The 23,346-nt window shown below is 44.8% G+C and overlaps 1 protein-coding gene across 1 annotated transcript in view; it reads left to right on the top strand.

Moving 5' to 3' along the window:
* The window catches only part of ldlrap1b (low density lipoprotein receptor adaptor protein 1b), a 58,875-nt gene extending 37,380 nt beyond the window's left edge, over positions 1-21,495 (top strand). The window contains exons 5-9 of the mRNA XM_038799438.1: positions 4,965-5,037; positions 11,942-12,037; positions 14,076-14,188; positions 16,800-16,834; positions 20,546-21,495. Coding sequence (XP_038655366.1) covers positions 4,965-5,037; positions 11,942-12,037; positions 14,076-14,188; positions 16,800-16,834; positions 20,546-20,690 — 462 coding nt within the window. The 3' untranslated portion in view covers positions 20,691-21,495. The remainder of the gene's footprint in view (positions 1-4,964; positions 5,038-11,941; positions 12,038-14,075; positions 14,189-16,799; positions 16,835-20,545) is intronic.
* Positions 21,496-23,346: the final 1,851 nt, after the last annotated feature.

Genomic DNA, 23,346 nt, shown 5'->3' with positions numbered 1-23,346 from the left:
TCTCTCATAATAACACTTTCCCGTGGTGGTTATTAGTGATAGGCAGGATGGCTTTGTCATGGGGAAATGATAATGGAGAGGACTGTCAGAAGATCCAGCAGAATATAGATTGGTTAGAGACTTAGGCGGAGAAATGGCAGATGGAGTTTAACCCGATCAAATGTGAGGTAATGCATTTTGGAAGGTCTAATAAGGTGGGAAATGTACAGTAAACAGCAGAGCCCTTCAAAGTATTGACAGGCAGATAGATCTGGGCATATAGCTCTACAGATGACTGAAAAGGTAGTCAAGCAGGCATGCATGGATACATAGAAGATAGAAGCAGGAGGAGGCCTTTTGGCCCTTCGAGCCTGCTCCGCCATTCATCACGATCATGGCTGATCATCCAACTCAATAGCCTAATCCTGCTTTCTCCCCTTAGCCTTTGATCCCATTCTCCCCAAGTGCTATATCCAGCCGCCTCTTGAATATATTCAAAGTTTTAGCAACTACTTCCTATGGCAATGAATTCCACAGGCTCACCACTCTTTGTGTGAAGAAATGTCTCCTTATCTCTGTCCGAAATGGTTTACCCTGAATCCACACACTGTGGCCCCTGGTTCTGGACACACCCATCATTGGTAACATCTTCCCTGCATCTACCCTGTCTAGTCCTGTTAGAATTTTATAAGCCTCTATGAGATCCCCCCTCATTCTTCTGAACTCCAGCGAGAACAATCCCAACCGAATCAATCTCTCCTCATGTGACAGTCCCACCATCCCTGAATCAGTCTGGTAAACCTTCGCTGAACTCCCTCGAGAGTAAGAACATCCTTCCTCAGAGAGGGAGACCAAAACTGCACACAATAATCCAGGTGTGGCCTCGCCAAGGCCACGTGCAGCAACACATCCCAGCTTCTATACTCGAAACCTCTCGCAATGAAGGCCAGCATACCATTAGCCTTCTTTACGGCCTGCTGCACCTGCATGCTTACCTTCAGCAAATGGTGTATAAAGACACCCAGGTCCCGCTGCACACACCCCCCTCCTAATTTACATGCTTTTCTTCATCGGTCGGGGCATTGAGTTTAAAAATTGGCAAGTTATCCTGCAGCTAACCCGGCCCTGGGTCTCTGTCCGTATGGAGTTTGCACATTCTCCCCATGTCTGCGTGGGTTTCACTCCCACAACCCAAAAATTTGCAGGTTAGCTGGATTGGCCACGCTAAATTGCCTCTTAATTGGAATAAAAAATAATTGGGTACTCTAAATTTATTATGCAGCTGTACAGAGTCTTAGTTGGGCCATATTTGGAATATTACGTACAATTCTGGTCGCCACACTACCGATGCTTTGGAGAGGGTACAAAAGGAGGTTTACCACGATGTTGCCTGGAAGGTATTCATTATGAGGAGTGGCTGGATAAACCTGGATTGTTTTCACTAGAACGGCAGAGCTTGAGAGGCGACCCGATAGAGGTTTACAAAATTATGAGGGGCATGGACAGAGTGGAGAGTCAGATGCTTTTGCCCCAGATTAGAAAGGTCAACTAGGGGACGTGGATTTTTTAAAAATATAAATTTAGAGTACCCAATAAAAAAAATTTCCCAATTAGGGGGCAATTTAGTGTGGCCAATCCACCTAACCTGCACATCTTTGGGTTATGGGGGTGAAACCCACGCAGACATGAGGAGAATGTGCAAAGTCCACATGGACAGTGACCCAGGGCCGGGATACAAGAGATGTGGATTTAAAGGTGCATGGGGGAAAGCTTCGAGGAGATGTGCGAGGCACGTTTTTTTACACTGAGGGTGATGAGTGCCTGGAACGCACTGCGGGGGTCGATGGTGGAAGCAGATACGATAGCGGCATTTAAGAGGCATGTTGATGAATACATGAATACGATGGGAATAGAGGGATACGGATCCTGGAAGTGCAGAAGGTTTTAGTTTAGACAGGCATTGTGATCGGCGCATCCTTTTGAGGGCCAAAAGGCCAGTTCCTGTGCTGTTATTTTCTTTGTTCTTTGTATTCCAAAATCCAGTCCAGGGTTTGGAATTACTCTTTTAACCAAAGCTTCCTCTCCACTTTTAACAGCGAATGTAGTCCATAATTTTACACCAACCCCTTTAGCATTTTTTTGTCTTGACTGCTGGACAAACTGTTCACAATTGCTTTTACTCTTAATTTCCCAGACACTAATAAAATGTCATCAAACATTTCATTTACCTCTGAAGTCTGCCGTCTCACTTTATATCTGGTTACTGCAATGTTCTCTCTAACTCAGAACACTTTGTTTACTCTTCCTTGAATTCTTCTGAACAATAACTTGGTCCCTGTTCTCTTAACTTCAGTGGTATTAAGCATTCCTTCTGCCCCAGTTTCCTGGTTATCTGTAGGAAACTTGCATCTTTGCAACGCCCTTCTCTTGCCCAGCTTTTCCTGGCGGAGCAGAGCTGTTCACTCCCCTATGTCATGTCTCCAACTGCTCTGGTTTCCAATTAAAACGAAAAACAAAGGAAACCTTTCCCCCTGGAAAGTGGCTTCCTGTTACTAAGCAACGGCTTACTACTTCACGCCATAACCCTCTCTAAGCACAACGGAATTACAGTTGGAACTGAAACAACCCCCACACATACAAACACCATTGTCCAGCATAAATCTAACCCTGTAGGTTTTACTCTTCCAGGCGCAGAAACATTAAAATAAATCCACTTAAAACTATACCTTATTGCTGATGTTTACTAATACAAATATAAATCCCTTAAAACTACCTTTTGTTTTCCTTACAATAAGAGTTTGTGTTGATTGCTTCACACTACAGTACTCCTATTTCTCAGCATTTGCAGCATTCACACCCCATCTTTAGTGCGTAGGCAAATCGAGACAGTCTCTCAACAGTTCTTGCCCTATTGTTGCTTCCAGGGATCACCAAAAGCACCCAAACACCAGAAGCTCAGGTTCCAAACAGCTAAGATTAATGGTGATGAGAAAAATGTTTGAAATATTTTTTTCTATAAACTCCCTCATAAGCTGATCCTCCTGGAGAAGCTTTTTTCCTAAAAAAAACAAATACCTGAATAGTGTGGCATATTTCACAAGATCACAATATTATCATCAATGGGATCCTTGTGATAAGATCAGGATTTAGACATGCCTGCAAATGGGGCCAGCAAGCACTGAGGAGGTTTGGAAGCAGTCCACTTGCCATTCCATTGTTGGAGAATTGTTACGGATGCCTGGTCAGCGCTCAGCAATAGCTAAGATACTGAACCAAACACGTAACTTAAAGTTTAAAGACCGTGTAGAAAGATTGATTATTTCCGGGAGCTGCACTGGAGGCCGTGGCTGTGTTAGCACCTGTTCTGCTCTCTTGAGTTAAAGGTTCCAGGTTCAAGTGCCTCTTCGGGGCTTGAGCATGAATGGCTGGTACTTAATACAGTATCAAGGGAGTGCTGCCCTGGCAGGTTGGATTACGAGGAGAGGTTGAGTAGACTGGGACTGTACTCGTTGGAATTTTGAAGGATGAGGGGGGGATCTTATAGAAACATAGAAACATATAAAATTATGAAGGGAATAGATAGGATAGATGCGGGCAGCTTGTTTCCACTGGCGGGTGAAAGCAGAACTAGGGGGCATAGCCTCAAAATAAGGGGAAGTAGATTTAGGACTGAGTTTAGGAGGAACTTCTTCACCCAAAGGGTTGTGAATCTATGGAATTCCTTGCCCAGTGAAGCAGTTGAGGCGCCTTCATTAAATGTTTTTAAGGTAAGGATAGATAGTTTTTTGAAGAATAAAGGGATTAAGGGTTATGGTGTTCGGGCCGGAAAGTGGAGCTGAGTCCACAAAAGATCAGCCATGATCTCATTGAATGGTGGAGCAGGCTCGAGGGGCCAGATGGCCTACTCCTGCTCCTAGTTCTTATGTTCTATGTTCTTTCGGATAAGATATTAAATGCAACACCATCTGCTTGGGTGGATGTAAAAGATCCCATGGCTCTATTTTGAAGAAGAGTAAGGGAGTAATCCCCAGTGTCCTGGCAAATATTTATCCTTTAAACAACATCACAAATTATCTGGTCATTATAGCATTGCTGTTTGCTGTGTGCATATTGGCTGTTGGGTTACTGCAGTGACTCTTTCTCTTCATGTACCATGCCCTAAGAGAGATTTGGCAACCATGGGCATCCATTTTGATGTATGTTGACTGATGATTATGCTTGTGAAAGAATTGTAGTGTGGCTGGCAAGGAAACTGTCCAGCTCTGGCTGCCTGCCATATGGAATGTTGGAAGGAACCTGTTTGGCCACATTATGGACATCACTTCCATGGCCATCCAGTCCTGAGGTGGGACTCGAACCTGGAGCTTCTGCCTCAGGTTCAGGGATGCTACCCACTGCACCACAAGACTTCGACATAATAATTACTAACCTTTTAAAAAATAACAACTTTGACTGCAAAACACTTGAGATATCCGGTGGTCATGAAGTGCTATATAAATGCAAATATTCCTTTCAAGGCATAAACTTGAAACATTAGCCTGTCTTTTTTTATTTCGCTCTTATGATGTAATCAAGCTTCCTGAGTATTTTCACTTTTTATCTTCTAGTCTCTAACTACTTAAAATATAAACCTGACACAATTTTACAAATAGAAACATGTTTTTTTTTTGTTTTTCGTGTCTCATTTTGGCAGTCATTAATTACATGTTTAATGGATTTTCCCATTTCGCAAAAAAAGATATTGGAACTTGGATCTATGATTCCAGCTCCTGTTTGGTTTGGGCTCGTCAGAAAGTAGCAGCACTAAATTTAAATAATAAATTTGTCCATTGTAAGTTAACTAAATCCATTATTTTAAACTTCAGAAAAGCTGTGCTCTAATTCAAAAGCCCGAAGATATGGATCCGATTTCTCCAAACATTCGCTGGTCTTGGTTAGAAATGCCATTTGTTCCAAATGTTGTAACTTTTGTGCTCTCTTTCTAGGCTCAAGCAGTGACGCTAACAGTGGCTCAGGCTTTCAAAATAGCTTTTGAGTTCTGGCAAGCTGCCAAAGAAGGTGGGTTACTGTGTTGCTAATTAATTGCTGTGACTAGGTCATCAATGTTAAACAGACTCTTTTTGGTTTTGCGATTAAACAGCTCGAGACTTACCACAAAATTGTTTGGTAAAAAACCCGCCTAAACTAAACTTTTGACCTTGAGAGGTTTGTTTTGATGTCAACACCTTAATCATACTGAGCATTACATACAAAACCAACTTGAAATGTGGAAAAAGTTTAGAAATCTAATACTCTATATATTAAATTGAAATCTAATGCTCTATATTAAATTCAGCAGAATTACTGTTCCAGTGTACAATGGATTCTCACAATTTCCCTATTTCAGATGTTTGGTTAACTGGCCTATGGTTTCCAGCATTAAAGCCTCCCTTCTTTCTTGGAGAGCAGGAAAAATATTCAGACCTAAAAGGCTGGAACGTCTCCAAGGACCAGAAGACCTACATCCTTGGATCTTTTAAAGAAGCGAATGTAGAGAAAGTGGTGGCATTGATTATAATCTTCCAAAATTCCACACACCTACATTCAAAAAAAGAAAGGAGACAGAAAGCAACAAACTAGAAAACTATCGGCCAGTTAGCCAATAGGACTTGAATAGGGAATAGATAGGGAAAATGGAGTGAGAGGAGCCAGTGCCGCGGGGACTGAAGAGGGGGGTGAGGGAGTGTGTGTGTGTCTGAGTGGGTGCTCCCATTAGAAATAATAAAAAGGTAAGACTCGAAAGTATTTACTGAAGAACAGAACTATTTAATTATAATAAATGTGTACATATACAACATAGAACCATCGTTCAAGTTTGATTTCTGTATGTTTGTACCTATTGTGCAATAATCATTTTTTTCGTGGTCTCATTCCTCAATATAATAAAAATGGTTCTCTGAGGTTCCTTCAGTACTCTTAGTTCCACAGCTGGAAACATTTGGGAAAACCTAGCATATGCAATTCATATGTGGGCAGCACGGTAGCACAAGTGGCTAGCACTGGCTTCACAGCGCCAGGGTCCCAGGTTCGATTTCCCCACTGGGTCACTATCTGTGCGGAGTCTGCCCGTTCTCCCCGTGTCTACGTGGGTTTCCTCGGGTACTCCGGTTTCCTCCCACAGTCCAAAAATGTGCAGGTTAGGTGGATTGGCCATGCTAAATTGCCCTGAGTGTCCAAACTTGCCCTTCGTGTTGATTAGTGCATTACTGGGTTATGGGGATAGGGCGGTGTGGGCTTGGGTAGGGTGCTCTTTCCAAGAGCTGTTGCAGACTCGATGGGCCGAATGGCCTCCTTCGGCACTGTAAATTCTATGAATATGAATATTTCTCCGCATTGAACTTCATCTGCCACCCTTCTGCCCATTCCACCAACTTTGGAAGCTTTACATTGCCCTCTCCATAGTTTACAATGCTTTCAAGTTCCGTGTCATCCACAAACTTTGAAATTGTCCCCTGCACACCAACATCTAGATGATTACTATATATTATTATACATATATTTGTTGGGCAACACAGTGATTAGCACTGCTGCCTGACAGCACCAGGGACCCGGTTCAATTCCGGCTTGGGTCACTATCTATGTGGAGTCTGCACATTCTCCCCGTCTCTGGGTTTCCTCCGGATGCTCCGGTTTCCTCCCACAGTCCAAAGATGTGCAGGTTAGGTGGATTGGTCAAAATCAGTGTGCGGTGTTACAGGGATGAGGATGGGGCAGGGGAATGGGCCTCGGAAGATTTAGATTTAGATTTATTGCCACTGTACCACAGTGAAAAGTATCGTTCAGCGTACAGTCCAGATAGATTGCTCTATACATGAAAACATGGAACAGGTGCTCTTTTGGAGGGTTGGTGCAGACTCAATGGGCTGAATGACCTCATTCTGTACTGTCAGAATGATAGGGATCAGGGATCAGGGAAAGAAAGGGTCCCAAGCCCACCCTCTGGGGGACTCCTGCAAATATTCCTCCAGCCCGAATAATATCCACTGCCCATTAGGAGGGGTTATTGGGTTACGGGGGTAGGGTGGAAGTGAGGGCTTAAGTGGGTCGGTGCAGACTCGATGGGCCGAATGGCCTCCTTCTGCACTGTATGTTCTATGTATGTTCGATTTATGCAGCATCTGTGACGAGTGTTGCAAGCTATTGTAAGTTAACATGCAAATGGTACAAGTTAGTCTTTGCTTTTTTTTTGTAACATCAATTTATAATCATGGAGTGCCTTTTCGAACATCCGAAGCAAATTCACAGGAGCATTCTCAAGAGGAAACGGGAAAGGCAATAAATGCTGGCCTAGTCCATGATGCCCACATCCCATGAACAAGTAAATTAAATTATGGAAAAAAGAGAGAAAAAAGGCAGTTTTTAAGGAGTGCCTAAAAAGAGGAAAGCAAGATACAGAGGTGGTGGAAGATAAGTTCCTGGGGCCAAGGCAGCTCACAACAGCCACCAATGATGATTGGGAAATGGGTGGCACGGCGCAGTGGTTAGCATTGCTGCCTAGGCGCTGAGGACCCGGGTTTGAACCCGGCCCCGGGTCACTGTCCGTGTGGAGTTTGTACATTCTCCCCGTGTCTGCATGGGTTTCACCCCTACGACCCAAAGATGTGCACGGTAGGTGGATTGGCCACACTAAACTGCCCCTGAATTGGGGAAAAAAATAATTGGGTACTCTTTTTAAAAAAAAAAAACTTTTTAAATGATTGGGGAAGATACAGCAGGCCAGAATTGGAGGAATGCAGATCTGTCAGAGGGTTGTGAGGCTGGATCAAATGAAAGGGGCATGGAGGAGCAAGGCCATGGAGAGATTTGAAAATGAGGGATATAATTGCAGAATGACGCTCCTTGAGTGAATCCTGCAACAGATGGCAGCTCCCAATATTCTGATTGATATTCTGTGGTCAAATAACGTAGTGGTGATTTCTGTCTGGAGTCATACAGACCCACACGTGCATAAGAGCCACTATCTGAACTCTGCACCTGCACGTGACTTTTAATTCTTCCTACCCTCTTCTAAAGGTTGATCAGTAAATAATTTCTGATGCTGTCAGAATTGCTACATTTACTGACATAATGGGCATGATTCAATAGCCGCGTTGCGCCTGACTTGGTGTCGGTGCAAGCCCATTGAATCTCACGAGAGGCCTCCTCGCAAGATTTGCGATGCTCAGAATGTCTAGATTTAACAGGGCAAGATTTAAAGGTGTCTCGCGAGATGTTGGGTCCACACTGGGCACAATCCAGATCAGCATATTTAAATGAGTCATTAGGCTCATTTAAATATGTATTCGCCAGATTCTCCCAGGGCCTAGGATTCACCAGCCATGCCTAGGAGATCTCGCCAGGGTGCTGTTTAGTACTGGTCCACACAAACGTGGACAAGTCATGGGGGTCTCCTTGGCCATTGAAGACTCCCAGGTGGTCGGGCTTTGGACAGGTTGGTATCCCAGCATCCTGACATCTTGGCATTGCCATCTAGAGATCCTGCTGTGCCACCCTGGCACTGTCAGGCTTGTTGGGGCACTGGCTGGATGCCAGGCTGTCCATGCCAGGGATCGGGCCCGGGGGTGTCTTGTCCATAAAAGGTGGGGTTAGCGGGGGGCTCGAGCACCCCGGAAGAGATAGGTCGGGTGCAGTTGAGGATCCAGAGGCAGTGGTGGAGTTGCTGAAGCGGGTCCGAAGAGTTTCCCCGATCCGCAACTCACAAGTGCAGGAAATGACGTAAGGGCGGCCTCGACAGTGTATTTCTCACTAAGGCCAAAAACGGCAAATTGCCATTGCAGGCGCCAAGATCCACTTGGCAAAACCGGACATGGGAATGTTTCGGCTGAATTACGCCCAATGTATCCATAGAATCCCTATAGTGCAGAAGGAGGCCATTCGGTTCATCAAGTCTGCACCAACCCCACTGAAAGAACATTCTACCGACACCAAGTCAGGCGCAACGCGGCTATTGAATCATGCCCATTATGTCAGTAAATGTAGCAATTCTGACAGCATCAGAAATTATTTACTGATCAACCTTTAGAAGAGGGTAGGAAGAATTAAAAGTCACGTGCAGGTGCAGAGTTCAGATAGCGGCTCTTATGCACGTGTGGGTCTGTATGACTCCAGACAGAAATCACCACTATGTTATTTGACCACAGAATATCAATCAGAATATTGGGAGCTGCCATCTGTTGCAGGATTCACTCAAGGAGCGTCATTCTGCAATTATATCCCTCATTTTCAAATCTCTCCATGGTCTTGCTCCTCCATGCCCCTTTCACTTGATCCAGCCTCACAACCCTCTGACAGATCGGCATTCCTCCAATTCTACACTTCCATGCCCAATCCATCTAACCTGCACATCTTTGGACTGTGGGTGGACCCTGGAACACCCAGAGGAAACCCATTCAGACATGGGGAGAATGTACACAGTCACCTGAGGCTGCAATCAAACCCAGGTCCCTGGCGCTCTGAGACAGCAGTGCTTCCCACTGTGCCATTGCAGTTAGGGATATGTTGAAATAAAGATGAACAAGGAGTATGTGCCGCTCTGACCTTTTTAGGGTTCTAGGATCCATCATATAGGAGAAACCATTTAGCCACAAAAATATTCCCAATACATGATCCCTGGCTCCTGTTTTGCGTGTTTCATATGAACTATGCTGATCTACCATAACTGGCCCTGTATATATTTTGGCCTCTAAGGCAACAAGTCCTCCAATTTCTTTGTGACAAAAATTACCATCAGCTGTGCAAATTTTATCTGTGCTCATTTAACTTCAAGTTTAAAAAATATACAAAATCAGCAGGAAGGTTTGTTCTTTACAATTTAAATTCGGAGGAGGATCTTGTGGTAACATCCTCTGGAGACCCAAGATATGTATTCTGTTTCTTGAACGTCTTTCACACTTTGACTCTGTTTCTAGTGGGTGAAATAGGTTTAGTTTTATTGCAATTTACTTTGTTGATTAATAAACACAATGGGTTAAAGCTGATTCCATTGCTCCAATTTATTACATTTTTAGCTAATGCACTTTAGAAATCAGAGAGATTTATTTCTCCTTTTTTTTTTGCATTCAGTGTTTGCACTCCCTTTTTGTATCCTCATTGCCAACACATAATTGATAGAAAGATGTGCTTTTTTTGATCGTAGTGAAGTTTGTTTTGGGTTGTGTGACTTGGCTCGGAATGGGGAAAGCAATCTTCGGCTCGAACAATAACTCCGATTTAAGTAGGATTTTGTGCACGGTCACCTTCATCTGAAAGCTGTGCAGGTGTGTCATGGTTTGGTGGGTAGCAGGCTTGTCCCTCCATTCCCCACTTTATTACTTGCCATGCGAGTTACTTTTCCGGATGGAGAAGCAAATCCTACCGTTGCTTCAGCCAGCTTAGCTAGCACCACTGGTAATGGTGGGATCTTCAGCCCATCCGCTCAGACACAGGCAGGGCAGGCAGGCAAGCGGGCATTGAGAGACCACAAGAGAGAGGGTGGGGCTGGGTGTGAAGAACACTTGGTAACAGTTATGCGCTTGCTGCCATACAATCGGAAGAGCAAAGCTTTGATTGAACTGAGCTTGCAGTTTGCTCTTGTATTTTTTGCCCTTCGATGGTAACACATTTAATATCATGAATCCATTTTGATCGGCAACCTTAAGACCTTCTCATTGTACACGGTGATTTATTATTAGTATCTACTTTCAACACATTATTCTGGAATCAGCTGATTTTAATGTGCAAATTTAACGTCCTGTTTTTACAACCAATTCTAACATGCTCTCTACTCTGAGACATTGAGCCTGATCTAACTAAATGGGAACAGAGTCCCATAGCGCGCACGTTTAGTCGCGTGCTTCTTGGTGCTGCAAGCACCAAGAAGCACTATCTTAACGCAATTCTGGTTAGATACTGGACCTCTGCGGGGAACACGCGGCCAAGCCAACACTTAGCCCTGTTTCCTACACTGAGGAATTCTGCTCGCCAGAACTTCAGTGCAGAGAGTGATCAGGAGCCTCCTCACCCTCCCAAAACCCCAACTCACCTATAAGGGGCCCTCGGAGGGGTGGGGGGTTTCACCCCCTTTGCCCCCCCTCCATCTTCAAGAGGCCCACATTCCACTTTCATCCCACATTCATGAGCATGGCCCCCCCTCAGTCTCTGACACCTGGCAGTGGCAGCCTGGCAGTCCCACCTGAGCACCTTGGCAGTGCTAAGATGCAAGCTCGGCAGTGCCTGGGTGCCAAGGGGAGAGCCAGGGTGCCACCCTACCCTGTCCCTGACCACCCATGGACCTCCAATGACCTGGGAGACCCCCCAGGTTCCATTCCACCTGGTCTATGGTGGTGTGGACCATTACTAATAGGCCCCCGGCTGTAGTCTCCTTGGGGAGGATAATAGATGCCAGGTGCCTGTTCGATCCAGCGTCAGCACGCTTAAGTGGGTTCTGAAACCCACTTGACTGGGCCCCGCTCATTGTGGGCAGGACCCAGATCGCAATGTCTAGCAGATTTGGTTGGGTCTCATGAGGCGTAATGGCCATCGGGAATCCTGGGAGAGGCATACCCTGGCATTTACCGGCGCACCCTGTTCTGATTCCGGCAGCACGTGGCCGGTAGATCGCGTCCATATCCTTTGTTCTTTGTGGAGTCAGTGGTCAACCACATCCTCCATTAGAGTGGCAGTCTGTGTGGGCTGTGAGTCTGGAATCTATTTTCTCTCCCCCCTCTCTCACCCAAATTATAATTTCATTGTCTGTTTTGTTTTGTGCTTCAGGAGAAATTCTTTCTTTTCCTTAACTGGCAGTCCTTAATAATGCCTGCTTCGAGTGAAATATCTAGTGGTGCCTCTGAACTAAATATTGAGTGTCCCTTTATAAATCATTACATTTTATCAATGAGAGAATCATTCATTGATTAACACTTTTTAAAACATTTATCCTTTACAGAGAAAGGGAAAAGGACAGCGGTTGAGCCGTCCAACAGTGGAGCCACTAGCGAACGCCAAACAGAAATCCACACCAACAATAGCCGCCTCAAAACAGGTGAGACCAGTTCATGCCCTTTTCGTTGAAATGAGAAAGGAACAGTAAATCTGTCCATGAAGTGTACAGGTCCAATGTTATGAGACCTCACTGCTAACATCGAGTCCAGTTTGCCGCAAGTGGGGCTCGGAGATGGGGCTAAAACATTGTAGACCCAATTCTGTGTTGTACACTCCACACTCTGATTTAACTAAACTGCATTCTCATGTCTTGCAGCTTTTGCTCTTTCATATCCATGTCGTGCCCTCTTCCTTCCCTCCAACTTGGAAGCAGTTCCTATGCCGGCTTTGCCACCTCATGGCCCAGGTTTAATTCTTGAAAGACGTCATTCATTGGGTGGTGGTGAGATTGGGGCGGCTTATAATTTTTGAAAGATCATTGTTAGAGGGCAGCACAGTAGCACAGTTGCTTCACAGCTCCAGGGTCCCAGGTTCGATTCCCGGCATGGGTCACTTGTCTGTGCGGAGTCTGCACGTTCCCCCCCGTGTCTGCGTGGGTTTTCTCCGGGTGCTCCGGTTTCCTCCCACAGTCCAAAGATGTGCAGGTTAGGTGGATAGACCATACTAAATTGCCCATAGTGTTCAAAAAGGTTAGGTGGAGTTACTGGGTTGTGGGGATAGGGTGGAGGTGTGGGCCTAGTTGGGTTGGGTTTTCCGGTGCAGACTCCATGGGCCCAATGGCCTCCTTCTGCACTGTAGATACTACGTTCTTAAATAAAGTCTTCTGTATTTCCTGCAGCAAGAGGTACAAAAGGGGTGGCACGGTGGCAAATCGGTGGCATGAGCATCACAGCCCTACTTTTGCTGGTTTCGGAGCTGCTGCACCTTGTGCAGCACCGGGAGGTGATCCAGGTTGGGCAAGTGTATGACTGGAAGTGTCGTCCGCAGGTCCCTGTTCATTAGGAGTTGAGCCGGCGACATGCCAGTGGACACTGGGGTTGCCCTGTATGCAAGCAGCGCAAGTTAGCACTGCTGTCTCTGTGCCAGGGGCCCAGGTTCAATTCTGGCCTCTTAAGTGACTGTCTGTGTGGAGTTTGCACTTGGTCCACGTGTAAGCACGGGTTTCCTCTGGGTGCTCTGGTTTCCTCCCACAGTCAGTCCGAAGATGTGCAGCCCAGGTGGATTGGCCATGATAGAAAATTGCCCCTAGTGTTCAGGGATGTACAGATTAGGTGGGGTTGTGGGGATATAGCAAGGAAATGGGCCTAGATAGGGGTGCTCTTTCAAAGGGTTAGTGCAGACACAATGGGCCGAGTGGTCTCCTTCTGCACTGTAGAGATTCTAAAAGTTATATTTCACTATCTGATAAAAGCGCACCATGTTTTTATTTTTTTAAGCCATAAAGTTTAAAAGCAAGGCAAATATTTTGCCCTCTTTAAAGGCGCAACTTGTTTCAAAATGTTCACAATGATCATGCCACAGTAGTTTCCTCTCCGTGAGGACTCAATCCTACAAAGAGACAAAATTCAAATATTCACCCCTTACCACAGGAACGGAGGTAAAATTAAGGAATCCAATAAAGTTTCCAATTCAAAAAAAGAAATGGAGCCAAAAGAACTCCAGTTTAAACTTATCCACATTCTACAATACGATAAAGTGATCTTTTTTGTGACGGGAAGTCATTTTTTTCTGCCTTTATTGTAAAATTGAATTTTAATGGAGGCGTTTGCTGAAGACGGTATATTTGTGTGATTCGCCTGGTGTGCCTGTGTTTTCTTTTGTATTTGCCACTGACTTAAAGCAGAAATGGGCACCAATTTCAGGCCTGCTGAGTTTTTCCTGCGTCCTCTGTTTTTGTACCGATTTTGGGTGGTGGTTGCTGAAGGTATTCCCTCGGGCCATATTGAGAAGTATTACTGACCTGTTAAAGCATATAAAGCTGTAGCAACAAGACTTGTGGCCCGAGTTATCTGAGGAAAATTAGAATCCTTACCGCATGAACTAAATTAAATCAAATCTTTTGAGTGATGGTGTGCATTGTAATATAATTGATTCTCATTAAATGAATTTTTTTGTTTTTGTTTATAAATTCTATGCAGAGGTAGCCACAGCAAATTTGTTGGATTTAACTGAAGAGGCAATATCTTCATTATCGACAAACCATCGACACGATGCAGATACAAATTGTTCAGTAAACAACAATTTCATATGGGTAAGTGTAACCAGTGTGGAGGAAATGCGTGTTAATAGTGTTTCTGGAATGAGTCGATGAGGTTTTCTTGATTACCTTCATTCAACACTTAATCCAGATGCCAAGACCATTTGCAAATGCACACTTGACCTGCACTGCAGCTGCCAGCACATGTGTGAGTTTCCCCACCAAGTTGGAGGGTGCAAATTCTTTTGGCCAGTTTAACACTGCAATTTTAATCATGTAAATGGAACGTTCTAAACTTTTTTTTTCCTTCTCATTTATTGGATAGTCAGGTTGAAATTCTGTTTTCTTCGCCAAAACGGCACAACTACATGACCGTGAATTCTCTGAAATATGTTCCAGCAGTTAAAAGCTTGCAGTTTTGGTGCTGAGTTTCACAGCATCCCGAGAACCAAATTGATACACGAAGATATCTAAATAATTCACAATAACTTCATTGCAGTGTTAATGTGAGCCTACTTGTGACAATAAAGATTATTATTATTATTAATTCATTTATTGAGCTGTGGCGCATGCAAAGCTGATGTGGAAAGTGCTCCTCCTAGTGTTGTTGTGTCAATGATTTAGCCCAAATTCAATTGTTGACATCTTCAAATAGAATCAGCCAACACTAAAATATGCCATTTGGCCCACCATGTCTATATCAACATCATCAACCCTGAGCAGTTCTTTGTAATAACCCTTGTGGTACATAGGGTACACTGTGATGCTAGCTAAATAAAACCATTTGTTGAGGTTTCACATACCCATAGGTTTCAAGCGTGTGGCTGGATCAGGAAAACTGGGCAATTTGGAGGTAGGGAGGGCAGTTAATTGGGAAGGATGTTGCCAGGTGGGGACTCTGCCACCTTAATCCTGGGATGGGTGGGCCTGTTGCCATCTGGGGAAGACGACATACGAACTTTTGTGGGTTGCCTGTGGTCCCTCTGGATGAGGGGTGGAAGGATTTCACTCAAGGACCCTCCGGTGTCTGATTGAGGAACTTGGCGTTGAGAAGCAGTGGAAGTGTTGAGAGGCATGTGTTTACTACTGACCGCTAGCCCCCTCCCAAACCCTTCAAAACTCCTCGGACCATCACCTACCCCCGGGCCTGTGGTCCCTCTGTGATTCGCCGGCAGCCCTCTGGGCGAATCTTCCTGCTTCCAGGACCCCGATCTGGTGGGTGGCCCACCCTTGATTTCTCACCTGCCTGATTAACAGGTAAAGCCTGCGGGTCAAGCCGGAGGAGGTTATAAGGGGCCACTACCAGCTCTCTAGACCCCCCGCCCCCCCCAGTCACCTCCCATAAAATTTCCCTCAGTAACCAAGTCGCCATGTGCTAGCTAAATTTCCTGCTAAATTCAAATACTGTCATTGCTGCCACTAACTCCTCCAGATTAGATTGAACATTTCCCCTCCCTATTCACCGCCCCTGTTTAAAATGTCATCCTATCTACCTGTCTATTCAGCAACAAAATGTCATTGTGACTCAAACCAAATGAGTCATTCCTCCAAACACATGGGTTGTGGGGGTAAGACTTGTTGACCAGAAAATTAAAAGTGTTGTGCTTCTCTATTTTTTAATAGTAAAATGGCATGCGCCACAGCTCGATAAAGCTGGCACCATTGGCACTTCCTCGGTGTTGCACTGAAGTGTCATCGATTCCATACAGCGCAGAAGGGGGCCACTCAGCCCATTGAGTCTGTACCGACCTTCTGAAAGACCAACCGACCAAGCCCACCTCCCCACCCTTTGCCCGTAACCCCACCTAACCTACACATTTTTGGACTATGGGAGGAATACGGTGCTCCTGGAGGAAACCCACGCAGGCACGGGGAGACAGTGCAGACTCCACACAGTCATTTACCCAGGGCCGGAATTGAACCCGAGTCCCTGGTGCTCTGAGGCAGCAGTGCTAACCACTTTGCCACAGTGGTAGCAAGGGTGATGAGCTCAAGTGTTTGAAGTGGATGAGACATTCTCCTGATTGCCACCAAGCTGACATCAAAGAGATATTTCTGAAGAGTGACAACATTTATAGAAGGAGGCCATTCGACCCATCGAGTCTATATCGGCCCCTGAAAGAACATCCTACCCATGCCCACATCTCCACTCTGTCCCAGCAACCCCACTTAACCTTTGGACACTATGGGGCAAGTTAACGTGACCAATCCACTTAACCTGCACATCTTTGGACTGTGGGAGGAAACTGGAGCACCCAGAGGAAACCCACGTGGACTCGAGGAGAATGTGCAGACTCTGCACAGACAGTGACCCAAGCTGGGTATCAAATCTGGGACCCTGGGACTGTGAAGCAACAGTGCTAATCACTGTGCAACCATGCCGCCCCAGAAGGGGATGATCATTTGCAACCCCTTTTATCCCAGATCTCTGTAAGCAGGATGGATGCTGGACATTTGCAAAGCTTTACTGTTGACCTGCCATGCAGTTGACTGGATCATGTAGATAGACATTTTTATTCTACAATTAACCAAACCTAGTTTTATGGATTTTTGTTGTATGGATTGTGCTGTGGTGCTTTATCTCCCATGTTTGGGTATATTCGCTCAATGTAAGTAAACTGGTTGCATTCACTGGTGTAAAAGTGTGACTTTAATTTACTTCCAGGAAATGAATGATGACCTGGATGAAGCCTTTTCAAGGTAAAATTGTTTGTTTTTCAGATTTCTAACCTACATGTATTTTGAATGCCTTTTCATAGTCATCAGTTTCATTCTTGTTGCTTTTCAATCTGATCTCTCATTCTGACTTTTGCAAACTGCAATTTGGATAGCTTTAACCCAGTTACAGGTAATCATAGTGAATGTATCAATGCATAGCACTGCTGCCTCACCGCGCCAATAACCCGGGTTCAATTCTGAACTTGGTTGATTGTCTGTATGGAATATGCGCTTTCTCCCCGTGTCTGCGTGGGTTTTCTCCAGGTGCCTTGAGTTTCCTCCCACAGTCGAAAGATGTGCAGTTTAGGTGGATTGGCTGTGATAAATTGGGGCTGGTTTAGCACTGTGGGCTAGAGCTGGCTTGTATTGCAGAACAATGCCAGCAGCGCAGGTTCATGTCCTGTACCAACCTCCCTGAACAGGTGCCGTAATGTGGCGACTAAGGGCTTTTCACAGTAACTTCATTAAAGCCTACTTGTGACAAGTGATTGTATATTATATAATATAAATTGATCCGAGTATCCAAGGATGTGTAGGTTAGGTGGGATTATGGGTTTGCGGGATAGGGGGAGGGAGTGGGCCTAGATAGGGTGCTCTTTCAGAGGGTTGGTGCAAACTTGATGGGCTGAATGGCTTCCTTTTGCGCTGTAGGGATTCTATGGTTCCAGACTTTCAGCCCACCACCTCTACAGATGATCGTCTCTGCACTGTGTATAGCAACTAATACATCTGTAAAGCATTCCGGTTCTCTGTACTTGTGCTTCACACTGTGAATGCTGTCACCCTGCTGAGTTCAATTGCCTGTTGCCAATCTGACTAATTTATCCTGTTGTGCAGAAGGAGTGCAATGCATCATTTTGACTAATTTTTAGAAAAATTATTAATTTGAACCTAGGAATGTATTGAATAATAAATATTCAAAATTCATTAATTTAAAAATTGTTCAATCTGGAGGGGGTGATTTAATTCTAGATCAGTGACTTAGACAAAATAGTTCAGTGCTTGAAGGAACCATGAGCTATAAATACTGAATGTGGAAGACTTCAAATACACCTTCCTGTTAAATGGGTTTTGTTTCCCGATGGCCTCCTATTGTGATTTTGCCGTGGCATATTGCAATAAATAATTTTGACAGCAGTCCAATCTCTTTTTGTTGGTGGAGGACTTTAACAAGTTGAAAGCCACTCTATTTGGGCAGCACGGTAGCACAAGTGGCTAGCACTGTGGCTTCACAGCGCCAGGGTCCCAGGTTCGATTCCCCACTCGGTCGCTGTCTGTGCGGCGTCTGCACGTTCTCCCTGTGTCTGCTTGGGTTTCCTCTGGATGCTCCGGTTTCCTCCCACAGTCCAAGGACGTGCAGGTTAGGTGGATTGGTAATGCAAAATTGCCCTTACTGACCAAAAAGGTTAGATGGGGTTATTGGGTTATGGGGATAGAGTGGAAGTGAGGGCTTAAGTGGGTCGGTGCAGACTCGATGGGCCGAATGGCTTCCTTCGGCACTGTATGTTCTGTTATGAGGGTTGTTACAGTGAAGAAGGCAACGGGGCAGCAGATTGTATTCCCCTGTGCTTGGATTAAGGAGCACATCGGCTGCTTTTCGCATGGGCTACTGGTGGGTTATGGGAGAGCAATGTGTGCGTTAACTCTGTGTTTATGTTGCACAAACTAACTCCTTTGTCTAGATGACAGTGACAATGTGTGTATAATTCAGCTGGGAGAATAAGGAGTTTTTCTTAGAAATGCAAATACAAAGAACCAGGGACGAAATGGTAGCACAGTGGTTAGCATTGCTGCCTCAGCACCAGGGGCCCAGGTTCAATCTGGCCTTGGGTAAGTGTTTGGCGTTTCCACTTTTTTTATTTTTTATTTAGAGCACCCAATTCATTTTTTCCAATTAAGGGTCAATTTAGCGTGGCCAATCCACCTCGCCTACACATCTTTGGGTTGTGGGGGTGAAACCCATGCAAACACAGGGAGAATGTGCAAACTCCACGCAGACAGTGACCCAGAGCCGGGATCGAACCTGGGACTGCGGTGCCGTGAGGCAGCAGTGCTAACCACTGCGCCGCCATGCTGCCCAAGTTTGCACTTTCTTCCTGTGGCTGCGTGGGTTTCCTCCGGGTGCTCCAGTTTCGTCCCCCAGTCCAGAGATGTTCAGGCTAGGTGGATTGGCTAGGCTAAATTGCTCTTTGGTGTCCAAAAAAGGTTAGGTAGGGTTACTGGGTTATGGGGATGGAGTGGCACTCTTTCAGGGAGTGAGAGCAGACTCGATGGGCCGAATGGCTTCCTTCTGCACTGTGGGGGTTCTACGATTCTCTGACACAATTTCATTTTCTCACCACCAGCAACTGAGGCGGCATATGCTCTTTTTTTTATTTTCCTTCCTCTTATCTGGTATGTGACACCTACTGCTGAAAGGGAAGAATTCCGAATGTTGCTTGTTCATTTTATGTGGTGACCTGACAGCAGTTCACAAGATCCATCCAGTGCTACTACATCTTTGAATATAGCAGTTAACTGCTTTCTCCCGAATTCCTCTCCCTTGAAACTTAGCCAATCGGCACCTTTCGCTTTGTTCACCACCTCCACAATCACTTCCTTGATTTCCATGCCCACTGACTTTGTGAATAGTTCCATTTACTCTGCCCACTGGAATCACTTTCAAACAGCTTTATTAATCTCCACCTCAAAAAAAAAATTCTGTTCTTGCAAATAGCTGCCCCATCTTCTATTCTTTTCCCCTTCCAAAGCCCTTGAACATGTTCTTGTCTCTTAAATCTGTGCCCACCTTTTCCCCACCTCGACACTCTAATCTCTATTTACTGCTCCCGCCGCTGCTGTGACCATCAGTCCCAAATGACCCCACCTCAACGTTTCTATCAATGGCCATATTCATGCAACTGATTGAGAGAGCAAAGTAGTCTACTACATCAGTGCAAAACCAGCTGTAGTCATGGTGACATTGTGCCAGTCTTGTAAATAGATCACAGCTTATAAAGTGGACTTTTAGGGCAGCACGGTGGTGCAGTGGTTAGCACTGCTGTCTCAAGGCGCTGAGGTCCCAGGTTCGATCCCGGCTCTGGGTCACTGTCCGTGTGGAGTTTGCACATTCTCCCCGTGTTTGTGTGAGTTTTGCCCCCACAGCCCAAAGATGTGCAGGCTCGGTGGATTGGCCACGCTAAATTGCCCCTTAATTGGAAGAAATGAACTCAAAATAAAAATAAAACTAAGTGGACCTTTGAAGCTTTCAAAAATCCTTCTAAAAACTGGGGTTGACTTATGCGGTGACAATAAAATGTGAAGCATGCATGTAGGTGGTTGCCATTTTGAACTGTGAGGGGGAAGAAACACAATGTCAATAATTCATATTAAATTAATGTGGCACGGTTTATTGAAAGAAGTCATCGTACAAATATGCCTTTTAACCACAGTAAGTGTTTTCAAATTGACTTTCTTTGGAATCTGAGACAAAGAGTTCATCACATTCATTTGGAGTCACATTGGCTGTAGCATCATTGTAAGCATCCCACTCTGGATCAGAAGTGCTGCTTTTGTTTTAAGAATTATCCCTCCAAAAGATATACTGAATTTTGAAAGATCTGGTGACTTGGTGCACAAATAGCATCTCACAGTTTGATAAATGAAAGGCGCAATGTAAAATTCTGTTTCTTCTTTTCCCTCTTTCTCTTTAAGGCTGGCTCAGTCTCGGACAAATCCTCAGCTTCTGGATATTGGGCTGAGCCCTCAGGACATGCAGGTAGAAGAATTCTTATCTCCTTCGGACTGGGAAAAAAGTGATCCTGGAGCCCCAGATAAAGATGACTTGTTTGGGTTCTGATAACCCAAGTGCCAGAGACAATAGACAGCTTGCCTACAGAAGAGGAACTCACCACTGGGTGAAACCTCCCTCGGCACCTTCTAGTATCAAGATGTAATGCATGAAGGCTGGTTCAAGAATGGAACTTTATTTGAGTGGCAATGTTGTAGCACGACCGAAACAGAGGATTAATTATGCCTGCTGCTGTAGTGTTGCCTCTTAGGAGGTCCAGTCCAATGCAAGCTAATAAATGGCTTTAATATAAAATCCATTCCGGCTTCTAGACCCAACCAATGATGCATAGTCTAGCCTTCGTTGGCTGTCAATTAAGCAATAATCTGCCTGATCATTTGGATAGAAGTTGTTAGTAGAAATAAATCCTTAAAGTACTATCTACCTATACATTCAGTTTGTGGTAAATATAATAAAAATGTAATTTTTAAAATATCCTCATTCTTCCTAAATGAGCGAGCACTTATTCTCGCTCCAGGATCTGCTGTTGTCACCCTGACAACCTTAGTGGCCCTTTTAGTTCACTGTGCTGAATGCCCTCAGTTGTCGTCTGGTAGACTTGCAATTTGAAACGTTGGAGCTAAACATTTGTTAAGTTAAACGCGGGCATATTCATAAACCATATTTAGTCTCTGCCTTTACATACCGAACACATCATTATAACTGATGGTAATGTATTTTAAATCCATTTCATTTCCACACCTTTATTGCCTTAATTTCATATGGGTATCCTGTTCTCGTCAAGGAGGATGTAAACATGACTATTTCTACATTTTTTTAATAAAGTGGAATAAAGAGAATCCAACTTAAAAAGTGTGATGATCCAGAATCTTCCGTTGATATCCAGTCGATGCATTTACTGAAGCTGCTCATATAAAACAGGGAGCAAAGTTGCAACGGTGGCATAACGTAATGTGACATACCCCTGTTAATTGGGAGGGAAATCTTTGCACATTGTTGCCAATTAATAATGATGCTCTTTAGAGTCGCCAGGTATCAAATGATACCACCACAAGGCTTTACCGGATATCGATCAAAGGACCACACAACCAGTTAGTCAGTTCAAGTTCAAAGGTGGTTTATTTACACACAAGGATTACTTCGACATGCAACACAAAACACTACAAGTTAAACTACACCTAACAACTACAATAACCTGGACTTAACTTCAGGGCAACCGGCTCTATGCAGATGGACAAGGCCTTTGTTCGGATCTTGCATGGCTGGGTAGAAGAAGTGGTTCTGTTTCTGCTGGGCTCATCCGTCTGGTAACGATCGTTGGACTTGAACTTGTCTGTCTGGTCGTTATGCTGCACTTGGGTTGGCACAGGCCAGATCCAGGAGAGACCAAGCACATGGCTGTGTCTCTTCTTATCTCTCTGGGATTTCACGCTCTTTGGGGTGGTCCTTAACTTGTACCCAATAATTCAACAGGCTTTGATCACTGCCATGGATTTTGGCCAATAAAGGGGAGGGTGCCTTGATGGCTGGGCGTGTCCTTAGCGGTCATTGACCTTGGCTGTTTGGGCTTCCTGAGTAAAGGGAGTGGCGCCGATTATTCTGTATCTGTATCGGTTACCTGAGTACAGTTCTTTTGCTCATGGGAAATGGGCCATTAGAATGCAAACGAGTGGGGGTTTCGATTGCGTCTAGCTATCTGGGTTGCAAATGCACACACAAGCTCTGAGTCTGTCTGAGTCCTGGGTTGGCCATAATTGCCATGGTCCTTTGCAGATAGCCATCTGAGATGGCTACATCCCGTCCTTTTGATCCTGAACGCGAAGCATGGTGGAGAACACTGTTGATCCCTTATCCATCCCTGGTGTGCCGGTTGCCCTTGGTCAAGGACAGGTTCTACACTACTCTGTCCAATGTTTTTGGAGCATTTACCTAACATTTTTATTAACACATCATGCATTCATAATTTCTAACGGGTCGCTATAAAACATTTCACTGTTCCGCACAATTGAATATCTAACTAACACTATCTAAGCTACTCTCATGCTGCTGGCAAATATCAAAAAGAACTTGTGTACAATACAAGATTTTAAAACAGCAGCATCACATTCCTACTTAATCTATCAAAGTTAGAGAGGTATACGGTCTTTATTTTTATCAGCGATTACAACATTTGTTGAGTTGGAGGAATTCCAAGGAAGGGGGCTCGGAGTGTATATATAGGGAAGCAGGAGGCTCTTTTTCGCAATTTGTGGAGTCTTCAGTGTTTGGATGACACTTCAGATTATTGCAATTACCAGAAGGGCCTCTACTGTGTATCAAAAGGGGCTTTTCACAGTAACTTCATTGAAGCCTACTTGTGACAATAAGCGATTTTCATTTCATTTCATTTCATTTCAAAAGGGGGTACCATTTGGCAATGTTTTCACACCAAGTGGGGGTTTCAGTGTCTATCTCTATGTGTGGTGTGGTGTCCGGGCTCCACTACCTGAGCTTAACTGACCGGATGCATTTTGGGGTCATGTTGTGTGGTGGTGTTCGGGGCTGGTGTGTGTGGTCCAGAGGCTTGTAACGCGCTTAGTTGTAGGAGTCCAGCGATGACTACAATGTAGGTCTTCAGTCCTTGCTTCATCTTGTCTTCTTCTGTGTTCCATGTGATCCTGGGGGTGCAAGCATAATATGTTATTACCTGAGGTTAATACCTCAT

The sequence above is a fragment of the Scyliorhinus canicula genome, chromosome 1, assembly GCF_902713615.1.
Source record: "Scyliorhinus canicula chromosome 1, sScyCan1.1, whole genome shotgun sequence".
NCBI classification, from domain to species: domain Eukaryota; kingdom Metazoa; phylum Chordata; class Chondrichthyes; order Carcharhiniformes; family Scyliorhinidae; genus Scyliorhinus; species Scyliorhinus canicula.
The sequence above is the reverse complement of the archived record's forward strand: the minus strand, read 5'-3'. Positions and strand labels throughout refer to the sequence as shown.